This window comes from Ochotona curzoniae, unplaced genomic scaffold (genome assembly GCF_017591425.1).
Source record: "Ochotona curzoniae isolate NIBS_2020 unplaced genomic scaffold, NIBS_Ocur_1.0 scaffold_4701, whole genome shotgun sequence".
In the NCBI taxonomy this organism is placed as follows: domain Eukaryota; kingdom Metazoa; phylum Chordata; class Mammalia; order Lagomorpha; family Ochotonidae; genus Ochotona; species Ochotona curzoniae.
The window spans coordinates 13504080-13517333 of NW_024467122.1; the positions used below are offsets into that span (position 1 = coordinate 13504080).

The 13254-nt window shown below is 51.2% G+C and overlaps 1 protein-coding gene across 4 annotated transcripts in view; it reads right to left on the minus strand.

Moving 5' to 3' along the window:
- Window positions 1-13254, minus strand: part of CYFIP1 (cytoplasmic FMR1 interacting protein 1) — a 75030-nt gene that overhangs the window by 50305 nt on the left and 11471 nt on the right. For 3 of the 4 annotated variants that reach the window (XM_040969594.1, XM_040969597.1, XM_040969595.1), the window contains exons 2-4: window positions 1743-1865; window positions 1568-1657; window positions 166-243 (exon numbers count right to left, since the gene is read on the minus strand). In XM_040969594.1, coding sequence (XP_040825528.1) covers window positions 166-243; window positions 1568-1657; window positions 1743-1859 — 285 coding nt within the window. In that variant the 5' untranslated portion in view covers window positions 1860-1865. The remainder of the gene's footprint in view (window positions 1-165; window positions 244-1567; window positions 1658-1742; window positions 1866-13254) is intronic. The other variant, XM_040969596.1, reaches the window with a different exon arrangement.

Consider the following 13254-nt stretch of genomic DNA (forward strand, 5'->3'; position numbering starts at 1 on the left):
GATGGCAAGGCCAGGCAAGTGAGGGGTGGGGCCTTGGGGCAGCACTGGGTGAGGTCTGTGGGGAGATGGGCGGGGCCTTAGAGGAAGGTGCAGCCAGGAGCGAAGTGGCGGGACTGGAGGAGAGCCCAGAGTGTGACACGGGAAAGTGGGGAGGCAGGGAGGCACCTGGGGGATGGCCCTGGAGCAGCTTCTCCAGGTGTACAGCATGACGGCGTACTCCTGGCCTTCCTCCAGCATCTCATTCTGCAAAGGCACACGGGACAGGCAGGGAAAAAATGTCAGATTGCTAACACAGAGAAAGTGCCAGAAAGTACTCTCCTCACTCTCCCTTGGCTGTACTGCTAAACTGCTGGTGATGCTGTGGGCAGGCAACCACAGCTACCGGCAACACCCCTGTAGCCCCTCCAGGCTGGAGAGGCCTCTCAGAAGCAAGCAGGTGCCTCGGCACAGGGTCGGCCCAACAGGCATCGCAACTCAGCTTCCTATGTCCTTAACCACTTGCTGGCAGTGCCGAGCTGAGGAGGGCAGGGGCCCCGGGCAGGCACTGCCCCCCAGCAGCAGAGGGCACACACCAGGTCCTCACTCCTCATCAGAGAGCACCGCCTCCTGGTTCAGAGAGGACTCAGAGCCCGCCCCCAGCCCTGATGACAGAGGGAGAGGCTGAGCTATCTGTACAAGCACTTGTACTTGGCCGAGGAGCCCTGGGAAAGGAGCTGTCGTTTTGTTTTTCTAATTTGGGTGGGGGGAGGGGTGCAAATATTGCACAGATGTTCAGAAGGCATCTGATAAAGCCTCTTAGACACTTAAAACAGTTGTGACTTTTAATCCTGTCACTTGGGTTCTGCGAATATTTACAGAGGCGCTCAGCACAGACCAAAGGGGAAGCTAAGGAAGTGTGGAACAATGACAAACTGTGGACATTCAGTGTGTCACACAGTAGATGACCACCACCAGCTCGGGAAATCACAGCCCTCACAAGCAGCTGACCTGATCCCCCATGGGCGCACTCCTGCCGTGGCTGACTGCCACCCTGGCCCGGGAGGAGAACGGGCACGAAAGGGGAAGAGGTACCCTCCAACACTGGCAGACAAAGGTTCTAAGTTGTCCCTAAGAATATGCACTGTTTCTGTGATGAAGACGTCATCTGACATAGAAGGGATGAGGCCAGCACTGTGGTGGCGCAACAAGTTAAGCCACCGTTTGTGATGACAGCACATCCTAGACGGATGTTGGTTGCCGTCCCGACTGCTCCACTTCCGGCAGCTCCCTGCTAACAAGCCTGGGAAGCAGGCAGCTTGGGTCCTGCAACCACGTGGGAGACCTGGATACAGCTCCAGGTTCCTAGTTTTGGGACTGGGCCAGCCTCAGCTGTTGTAGCCGTTTGGGAAGTAGATGGAAGATCAATTTCTCTAACTTCGTCTGAACAGATCTTTAAAATACACATATCTTATGCATTCTCCTCTCTTTTTCTTCATTTTCCTCTTTTGCCGATGAGGACAATCCCCCAGCCCAGAAACGTGCACCTTCCTTAGGATGTGCTGTCCCCCCAAAACACCGATGGCGTTACCATGCTTGAGTGGACGGTGGCTTGCTCAATGTATCTCGCAATGCCCGTGACAAATGCATTTCTGTCTTCAAAGTTAGTGTTGAAATTCGGCTGCAAGGAAGAGAGAAGCCATGGCACTGAGATCAGAGCTGCTGACTGCACACCCGCCGACCACATACCTCCCTTGGGCACCCACCTGGTAGAGCAGTGAGGACGGTGGGGGCTCGATGCACGGCTGCTGATCCGGCAGAGGCAGCTCCTCTAGGAGGTCCACGTTGGACAGTGCATCCTCCAACGTCACCTGGGCCGCCATCCTGGCCTAGGACCAAGCACAAAGATACTGTACAACCTGCACCGTGCGGAACGAGGCACCTGGTGCGAGCTGGAGTACTGAGGCTGGAGACATCGGGGGTGGCTGACAAGGTCAGGGTCGGTGCCCCTCAAGTCAGGGGTCTCTCTGAGGTCAAGTGGGCCAGGAAGCAAGCAGCTCTGTGCAGCTCTCCCGACTCCATGCTCACTGGAGAAAGGCCCTCCTGGTCCCCTGTCACAGTGCAAGGGGCATGGGTCACTGCACATGCCACCGCTTCCTGCACCCCTTCCCACTCGGTGATGTGGGCTCTCTGAGAGGGTCGCCTGGCCAGAGAGGGGCAGCCCATGCACTGCATCCACAGAGCATGGCATCAGAGGGGCACAGCAATACTCCCATGAAGAGAGGCTGGGGCTACAGGGACTACAAGCAGCATAGAGGGACTGGCCAGAGATGCACAGCAAACCAAGGAGGTGGGCACAGGAGGGACAGCGCACAGACGCTGTGGCACACCCAGAATGTGGACATCATCTAAATGCCCTTGGCATGCCAACTTCAGAGGCTGGAGTCACCAGGCTTGACACGCCTTTGGGCCCCTGACTAGGACATGGATGCAGCTCTGACCCAGCCCGAGAATGTGGGGGCAACGACAAGGTGCTGAGAAAGAAAAAGCAGTAGGTGGGAACTTTGTTGCATTTTAAGTAATATATTTAAATATTTAATATATATTAAATAAGCCGCATTGCAGCTTAGCACATTAAGACTCCGCATGCAGCATCAGCAGCACTTAGGGCCACCAGCTGAGGTCCCAGCTGTCCCACTTCTGATCCAGCTCCCTAACATTTTTTGGGAAAACAGCAGAGGATGGCCCTAGGCCTTGGATCCCTGCTGTCATGTGGAAGACCTTGAAAAAGCTTCTGGCTTTCAGCTTCCAATCAGCCGTTTCAACCTTTGCAGCCATCTGGGGAGTGAACCAGCAGATGGGATTTCTGTCTCTCCCCTTTTTCTCTTAACTCTGCCTTTCAAACAAATAAATCCTTAGGGGGAAAAAAAAAAAAAACTAGAGCAGCAGGCAGGCTGGACAGGATGCAGGACAGAAGGAGCCTTGGCCGGGGAGTCAGACATAAACTCAGGTGTGATGGGGTCCAACACATGGTTGGAGAACTGAAAAGGGAAGGTCCCCAAAGACACAGAAAGTCCCAGAAAGTCCTCACCAGAGTGGCAAGGAGGAAAGTCAGAAGAACCAGCTCACATTTCTCATGAACTCCCAGGCCACCCTCAGGCAGCAGAGGCCTGGCCCTGCTCATCCTCAAACCCCAACCCTAAGCCTACAGCCACATCCCAGACAGCTGTGGGAGGCACACAGGGGACAGAAGCCATTGTGGCTGTGAAAATTGGAATTGACATTGAGCCACAATGTATGGAAAGCAGACCAGACCTAAATTGAACCCGACTGCTAAAACGAAACTCTCTGCATCCTCCTGGGGTTTATGCAAGGCTCACAGCCTCACATCACAGTATCCAACAGCCAATCCAAATGACTTAGCCCAGGAAGAATGAGGAATACTTCAGCTCCTGTGGGGAAGACGATCTACACACACCCAGGCTAAAACCACGCCAACACTGCCGTCATCCGCTGGAAGCACGGAGCAAGAAACAAGTGCTCCGACAGCCACAAACTTTCCAGAGCCCGGGAAGACAACCAAACAAGAAGTCAAGAAGAAACACATGGAAATTTTGAACTACCAACTACAAAACTGAAAATATTCAAAACCCCTTGACAGGCCTGAGAGAAAAGCAAAAGATGCTGTGAGCTCCAGGACACACCAAGCCATCTGTGCACTTTGAAGCCAGAGAGGACCCGGAGAGACCTTGGGGACAAAAGGAAAGGTCAATCCTGATGGCCACAGAGTGCAGGGAGGCAGGGGCCAAGCCAACAGTGCTAAAACAAACAAACAAGCAAAAACAAAACAAAACAAGGGGAAAAAAAGATTGCAAGCTTCCCAAATTGGAGACTTTGGCCCACAGGTTCAAGAAGCCTGACCGGGACAGGCATTTGGCACAGGCGCTAAGATGCCTGCGTCCCATAGCCAGTGCCTGGGTTCAAGACCCAGCTCCACTTCCAGTTCCATCTTCCTACACCCTGAGCAGCAGCAGGTGCTACCCGCCTGTGAGAGCAGCAATGAGTCCCTGGCTCCTGGCGTTCACCTGCTCAAGCTCTGGCTGTTACAGGTATTTGAACCAACAGATAGAAGAGCTGCTCTTTTTCGATCTCTTTCAAAAGAAAAAAAGAAAAGAAAACTTTATGGACTGCAAAACAAACTCAAAAAAGTTTACACTCAGACCCATCATCGCCAAACTACTGAAAACTAAAGAGAAACAGCCAGAGAGACATGCCCGTGGCTCTCACCTCTGCAAGCAGCTGTGCAGAGGCAGAGACTCAGCAGCGGGGCCAGGTGATGCAGGCTCTGTACAGGAATGAGGGTACGAGGAGAACGTTGAAGTGCAATCAGAACTCATGGACAGGAGCCCACAGCACAGGGAACTGCCCAGGGGAAGCCTGGGACGGGAGGAGCGAAGCTGAAGTGACAGAGTGGGCAGAGGTAAAGACACAGAAGACATAATTTCCTCTCCAACACCTCCCAAGATCTCGGGGGACTTTCTTGTGGTTCACAAGTTAAACCACCACTTGTAACACAAGTTCTAAAATCAGAGCATTGGTGCTACCCTTTAAAAAAAAAAAAAGATTTATTTATTTTTATTGGAAAGGCAGATTTACAGAGAGGAGAGACAGAAAGATCTTTCGTCCACTGGCTCACTGCCCAAGCAACTCCAACAGCTGGAGCTGATCCAAAGCCAGATGCCTCCTCCAGGTCTCCCACATAGGTGCAGGGTCCCAAGGCCTTGGGCCATCCTCTCCTGCTTTCCCAGGCCACAAGCAGAGAGCTGGATGGGAAGTGGAACAGCCGGGATACGAACCAGTGCCCACATGGGATCCCAGCGCATGGAAGGCGAGGATTTAGCCACTGAGCCATCCTGCTGGGTCCCAGAGTGTTGGTTTGAATCCTGGCTGCTCAGCTCCGGATTCAGCTCTCAGAAAATGCATCTGAGAAGGCACTAGAATATGGTGCAAGCTCTTGGGCCCCTGCCATCCAGGTGGGAAATGGGGATGGAGTTTCTAGCTTCTGGCTTCAGACAGGCCCAACTCTGGCTGTTGTGGCAATGTGCGGACTGAACCAGGGAATGGAAGATAAAAAAGAAGTCTGGTTGTCAAAAGGATTCAACAATTAACACATCTGTCTATAAATGGAAATTATGTAAAATTGCCTAACAGTAAGCTGTACATCTCTCTATATAATTACAAGAGTTACATAAATAAAATGCTACCAGAACACCAACCCAAGGACCTAAAGCTGCCTTGTGGCTGGCAGGGTCAGGACTGAATCGAGCTGGTGGAGCGAAATCTCATCCTTCTGAGGTTATGGAAGTGACCATGTCATGACTGTATCCTGGGAGGAAGCGAGGCCACCCCTGAGCTGGTTATTCCTCTCTCACACTTAGAGGGAGGTTATATGTGGACAGCAAGCATTGTCTTGACGAAGACAGAACAAATCTGAAATGGTCCTGGTGTAACTGGACAAGGTCGCATAAAGAAAACACAGGCTGAAAAAAGAAAAAAAAAAAAAAAACCAAGCCTAGTGGAAAGTGGAGCAGCAAGACTGACTTTGCCCCTTGCAGCAGGGACAGTGCCAGCGGATTGCGAGGGCAAGAGCAGGACAAGGCATGTGAGTATGTTTAATAAGCCAGCATCCCTAGAAGGACACAGGCTTACTCATCAGAAAACCAGCCAGAGGGCCAAAGGAGACAGGTGCCTTCAATGAGGAGTGTCACAGATGAGACCCAACTGAGGCTCAATGGCAGGTTGGTGGTAAGGAGAGGAGGGTAGGCTGATGAGCAGGGGTTGCCCCATGATAGCGCAGTGTGGGGGCATCTCTTTCTGTCTCTCCCTTCCTCTTTGTCGCTCTGCCTCTTAAATAACTAAATAAGAGAATAGGGCTGGCACTGTGGTGCACCAGGTTAAACTGCTGCCTGTAATGCCTGCATCCTGTACTGGAGAGCCAGTTCGAGTCCTGGCTGCTCAGCTTCCAATCCAGCTGCCTGCCAATGGGAGATAAGCCAAGGCCTTGGACCTCCGCCGACCACATGGGCACCCTGGCTGGAGCTCGCCACAATGGCTTTGGCTTGGCCCAGCCCCCAGACACTGCAGCCATTTGGGAAGCCAACCAGCGATGCAAGATATCTTGCATTGTGATTCCCCTTCTGTCACTCTGCCTTTTTAATAAAACTTCAGGAATAATAGAGGCAAGGGGCAGCATGGTGGCCTAGCAGCTAAAGACCTCGCCTTGAACGCACCGGGATCCAAACGGGCGCCGGTTCATATCTCGGCAGCCCTGCTTCTCATCCAGTTCCCTGCTTGTGTCCTGGGAAAGCAGTCGAGGATGGCCCAAAACCTTGCACCCTTGTGGGAGACCCAGAACAATCTCCTGCCTTTGGATCAGCTCAGCTCTGGCCGTTGCAGCGACCTGGAGAGTGAATCAATGGATGGAAGATCTTCCTCTTTGTCTCTCCTCCTCTATACATGTCTGACTTTGCAATAAAATTAAAATAAAGCTGAAGGCAGCCCAGGGACTGCCAGTCCTACACACTGATGTTAGGCTCACACAGGCACAATGGGGTGGGGGCGGGGTTGGGGTTCTGGAGCTGTCATTCACAGAACGAACGAACGTGCGCACACACGCGTGCGTGTACACACACACACACACACACACACACACACACACACACACACAGCCTCCTCCTTGCCAAGACAACCTCAGCTGACACTGTCGATGCAGGTGCCCGCAGGAGGACGCAGGCTACGGAGTGGGCCTTCGTCTTCACAGGACCAAAGGATAGCTAGCTGTCTTGAGATGTATTTGTTTTCCATCATTATTTAACTAGTGTTGTCCTGGAAGCAAACAAAATTGAAGAACTTTTTGCTGGAAGAGTTTCCTGCAATCAGAATAAGGATTATGAACACGAGGACAAGAGGACACGAGTACTAATCAGGGTTGGAACCCTGTCTACACCAGGTGCACGAGGGGGATTCACAGAGACCAAGGGGTGAAAGGCCCCAAGGGGACCAGCACAGAGTACAGAGATGCCATGGGTACTTTTGCTTTCAAAGCAATCACTGACCTTCAACCTGGCAATGCCCCAGGCACCTAAAGCCAACTGGTCCCTGCACCCGTACCGGAGCTCAGCCCAGACTCCCTGCGTGAACCACGAGCCAGAGAAACACAGGCCAAAGGGTTTCTACAAGTCACGTACCACGTAGTCGTGTTTCAGCCAACAGACAGAGATCACAATACACATCCTGTAAGATTACTAGGGAGCTGGGGGAAAAATACACACACACACACACAAAACCTCACAGCCTAGTGATGTCACAGCTGTCATCATGCCACTGCAGTGCTGGTTAGCCTCCTGCACCGCCAGGCATGTCAGTGTAGCACTTGCAAGTACTTACAGGACATAGCACCTGATTACTGATAAACAATGACTACACATCTTAAAAAGCTCGCTGTCAAACAGCGTGCCGAGTGACACCATGAGTAGCCAGACATCTGCCTATCACGTCTTGTCTGCCTCAAGAGGCCAAGCTGAGTAAGTGACTTCTGCAACCCAGCTTTGGGGAAGTATCCACCATGATGTTCACATGGAGATAAAATGCCCCAACAATGCATTTCTTAGAACATACCGCATGAGCAAGTGACCCATGACTGCAGCTTCCGGCCAGCTCCAAGCCCCTAAGGACCCAGCATGCAGGGGCCATGGCCCCAGCTTTCCCAGGAACTGACCCCAGACTCAGCAGTCTCTGCTTTGAGGAAGGGGGTCTTGGGCCTGCTGGCAGTGCCACAGTGCTTGCCCTGCAAGGCCCATGTCGGAGAAGAGGTTGGGGACAACGTGTGAGAACTAACTGTCCAACACAAACCAGGGTAGGGTCTGTCCTTTAACTGGGGTGTGAAAACAACTCTTAAAGACTGTGAAAACAGAAAGTTACTGGAGCTCGATATCAGGGTTGCAAAATTGTGAAGTTGCATGCCAGAAAATGCAGAACTGAGGGTGGCGCACACAACAAAACACCCGTGCCACTGGCACACACAGCACCGTGGCAGTTAGAGGCCCACCTGCATGCCAGGCACAAGGCATGTTCTGTGAAAAAGGAGGTCTTCCCAGCGCGTCCAAATAGGTCATTTTCCGCATTTTACCTTGAGAGCATCTTGCTTTATCATTTACACACATAGCCAACTACAAAATACTGTTGATATGCTGATTTTTCTTCCTCTTCTATATGTGAATATCAGCCCTTCCTGGGAAAGTGGAAACTTCCAATATTTTGCGCAGTCTGTTCCCATGTAAATTAAACCATCTGAGGAAGACAAGCAGATGCTGCTGAACCATTCCCCCCCTTTCCTCCCACAACCTGGAAAGGAATGTGTTCTTCCGTAGGGCCGAGCACCAAGCAGCACCAGCCTGCCCTCCAGCTGGCTCCCCTAGATAAAGCCAGAGCTCACAGCTCGCCCATGGCAACAAGGCTGCTGCGATCAGCCAGGGAAAGAGTTCACAATTAAAAACCAGATCGCTGGAGCTGGCACTTGGGTGCAGCAAGCTACACCGCGGGCTGGGATGCCCACATCTGCTATTCAGAGTGCGTGGTTGGAGGCCGGCCTACTTGGCTTCTGATTCAGCTTCTAACTGATGATTGCATCTGGGAGGCAGCAAATGCTGACCCAGGAGCACAGGCTCCTGCCACAAACAGGGAGACCCAGACTCACTACCTCACTGACAAATGCCTGTTCCTGCTTCCTGGCTTCGACCTGGCCCAGCACTGGCTCTCACGACCTTTCTCCCTCTCCTCTGTCACTCTATTTTTTAAATAAATAAATACATGTTAAGGAAAAACAAATCACCATCTTCAAGTCTAGCTTCAATATTGAAGTAAAAAAAAAATCCAAAGTATGCAAGTTTCAAGTTCTATTTTCAAAAGCACAGCCAAATAATTAACTCCTTACAAAGAAACCAAAATCAAAGGAGCATGAAAATCACAAGGAGAGACATGGGTATTCAGGGAAGAGTGGCCCCTCCTCAGCCCACAGTCCCTGTGGCCAGACCAGGCTGCCTGCGAGGTAGATGCACCTTTTTTTTTTTTTTTAAGATTTATTTATATTTATTGGAAAGGCAGATTTCCAGAGAGAGAGAAGAGAGAGGTCTTCCGTCCACTGGTTCTCTAAGTAGCCACAACAGCTGGGGCTGAGCAGCTTCAAAGCCTCTTCCAGGTCTCCCAAGAGGATGCAGGGTCCCAAGGTCATTCTCCATTGCTTTCCTAAGCCACAGGCAGGGAGCTGGCTGGCAAGTGGAGCAGCCGAGACATGAACCGGCATGCATGTGGGATCTTGGCACTTACAAGGTGACGATTTAGTCACTGAGCCATCATGCTGGGCCCTGGAGTAGGCGCTCAACACACAGTGGTCTCTCCGCCTCTGGAACGTTCCGTGTTCAGGCTTCCTTCCTATCACTCCCTATACAGCCTGGTCACCCCTGACCCAGCTGGATCCTTCCAAACCTGCACCTTCCCCTGCCATTCTGCTTTCTATCACTCTCCAACTGCTCACACAAAGGCCAAGGTTGGATCTGGCCAGAGCCTGGGGCTGAGAACTTGTCTGGCTCTCCTGTGCAGGTGGCAGGATCCCAGCCACCTGAGCCATCACCTGTAGCCTCCAAGGGTCTGCCTGAGCACTAAAGGTGAATTCTGAGTAGAGCCAGGACTCCAACACAGCTTTTCTGATATGGGACACAAGCCTCTTAACCAGCACTGGAATCATGAGGCCAAACACCTGCCCAATGGCATGACGTGCAACTCCGGGCATGGCGTGCAACTCCCCTAACACTCTGTACCTGTTTCTATCTCGTCTACTTCCTCTGCCTGCACCTGTGGTTTCCAAGCTATGTTCCATGGAGCCCAGGGTGTCTTGCAGTGGCAAGAGAAAGCATTTGATACAATGAGGCATTCCCCAAGGACTTGCAGAAAAAATTATCCTGAAGCTAAAATAAATGGGGGGGTCGTGGAAACAGGCAGAGAAGGGGACCCACTCTTTCTTTGTTAGCCTTGGGTCTTCCCAGCCCATCTCCAGCCACCCCGCCTCAATGCCCCCAGGCACAGGCTCAGCATTCTTACTGCCTGGAGTGGGGTCCCCTTTGTGTAAAACCAACACACTAAACCACAGCCAAACTTGCCAGGGACACAGAAAAACACCTGGGAGCCAGGTACTCTCACCCATGGCGTCCTATTGACAATTCTGGAATCTTTCCCCGTAGAGGACCTCACCACAGTAACCAGGGGATCCCTGTCACACAGCACAGTAGATAAAAGGGCACCCAAACGCTCATTTAACTTGCACGCCCTCCATTGTTGCAGAAGCTCAACCCTTTTCCTAGGGAATGGCCAGCTTGTCTACTGGCCGCCTGGGTGGTTTGCCTGCCTGGTTTTCCAATCCCTGGGAGACCTGGTGTTCTCTTCCTGCAACACCTGTGATGCCAGCAAGGCAGACACTGCCATCCATGCCACAGGAGCCTTTCCCAGCTGAGCTGCTTGCTCTTCGCTCACCCCATGCTTCTCTCTCTGAGTTCTAACTTGTCATGGATGACACTTCCTTGCCTTCTACCTTGGCAATTTCCTCTTTCACTTCTAAATTTACAGAGTAGGAAGGGCTTTGCCAGCCCAGGGAAGGAAGCGGTTTTTTAATCACAGTCCCAGCAAACTGCTCTCTCCACCATTCCAAGCCTTGCAACCGACCACATGGTAAATGCTTCAGGCACAAGGCCCTCCGGGAGATTGAAGAGTAACCTTGAGATCCATGAAAAGGCTGCTGAACTTGAATGCGTGCATTTCCTGGGCCTTCCAACTGCATGGCTCCCCACAGACATCTGCTAATTCTTAGACTTCATTTGCTCCCAATGTACACACTTGTTTGCGATAATGTTCAAGATAGGAGAATCGTGACACAACTACCTTTCCTCACAACAATCAACATATGGAAATCAAACTAGGCTCCCATCTACCAATAAATGGACAAAGACAAGGGAGTATTACTCAGCCATAAAAAAGGACACAATCCTAACACTTTCTTCAAGTGGAATGAAACTGAAGATCATTATATCAGCCACAGAAAGACAAATACTAGACCCACCAAGATAGCACAAGTAGCTAATCCTCAACCTCTGTGATCCCATATAGCCACCGGTTCATGTCCCAGCCGCTCCACTTCCCATCCAGTGCCCTGCTTATGGCCTGGGAAAGCAGTGAAGGATGGCCCTACTCCTTGGGACCCTGCATCCACATGGGAGTCCCAGAAGTGGCTTGGTCTAGATTGCCTCGGCTCTGGCTGTCACGGCCAATCACGGAGTGAACCAGCGGATGGAAGATTTTTATCTCGTCTCTCTCTAAATCTGCCTTTCCAATAAAAATAAATAAAATCTTAAAAAGAAAGACCAACAAATACTACATGTTCCCTCCTACAAGTGGAAGTTACAAGCATTTTATATTTGAGGCCAGCAGCATTGTGGTACAGCAGGTAAAAACACTGCTTGCAGTGCCACCATCTCATATGGGCACTGGTTTATGTCCCAGCTACTCCACCTATGATCCAGCTCCCAGCAAATGATCTGGGAAAAGCAGCAAAACATGGCCCAAATGTTTGGGTCCCTGCCACCCATGTGAGATACAGTGATGAGGCATCTGGTTTCCGCCTGGCCCAGCCCAGGCCACTGTGGCTGTGAGGGGGGTAAACTAGATGGTGGAAGCTTGCTTCATTTCTCCCTTCCTTGCTCTCTCTGCCCCCGAAAAGCGTAGTTACTGCGACTAGCACTGTGGTACAGCAAGTGAACACTGCGGCCTGCAGCACCTGCGTCCCACAAGAGCATCCAGAGTCTTGCCTGTTCCACTTCCCATCCTGCTCCCTGCTAATGCACCTGCGAAAGCAGAGAGAAATGGTCCAAGAACTTGGGTCCCTGTCACCCATGGGCAAGATTCAGATGGAGCATCAGGCTCCTGCCTTCCCCTTAGTTCAGCTTGGGATTGTGGCCAATTGGGGAGTGAATCAGCAGCTAGAAGATCTCTACCTGCTTGCTCTACCTTTCAAATAAATATCTTTTTTAAAGTTATTAACACATACACACACAAAAGTTTTAACACAAAAAATTTAAATAATAAAACAAACAGCAATCCACTATCACTGTGACCTGGCTGAACCCTGCCTGTTATCCACAGCATGCCTCACCACATTGGCCTGTACCATTAGGGTGTCAGCTGCCTGCGTGGTTTGTTTGTTTCTGTTTTGTTTTTTGTTTTCTTGGGGGGGGGGGAAGCTCTAGTTCATCTGGTTCCTTGGTGGGCAAGGGCTCCCTGACTAGACCATTGCACTCAAACCCCAGTCACAAGAAAAATCACAGATGTGTGGCCCAATTTGGAGAGCCATGTATTGGGACTGGGCCTCCTGGATTGCTGATGCCTGCGCAGTGGACAGCATGCCCAGATGCACACAGTGGACATGACGGCCAGCTCATCTAGGCCAGCAGAAGACATGGAGTACCTCTTCCAAGGGTGGAAAGCAGAACAGGTTAGACAACTCTCCTGGCCTAGCTTCGCAGCAAGTGCCTGGGTCTGTGGATACACTATGGTAGACCCGGTGGACCCGGTCAGCCAAGAGACCTTAAAGAATTTCTCAATCCTAGAGCAACAAAATCACCAACTTCAGAGAAGTATCAAAACCACTCAAGTAACACCCTTGGAATGTTGTTTCCACACTGGGTTCTCCATGGTGTCCTCAAACCACCACCCCCATCCCCAGGTGCTGCTATAGTCTGAAAGCAAGGCATGCTCCCACCTCCTCCTCCCCCGAGGATACCAGGGAGAAAAAAAAAAAAAAAACCCTGAAACTATGTCCCATCCATCTTCCTCAGTACCTGATTCTCTACACCGAAACCCAAAGTCCACAAGGGCATGCATCCCTCTCAATTATAAACATTAAAAATGAAAAATCCCCCAAAATGTATTTTAAAAAGCTGCAGTTCATCTATACAGATTCTGAAAAGGTACATTTAAGCTGAGTACTCATGAATTGGGTTTACCTACAGTCCCCTTGACCTTCCCACTAGTACCCACTACTACTTGATGACCGACACACATCCTTACAGCCCCACGGCACACCAGAAGTACCGTTTAAGGGCACTTCCTATTCCAGTGAACTCAATCAAGCAGCTCAGCCTGCCCAGTCCTTCCCAGTCACTGAGGCCATTGACA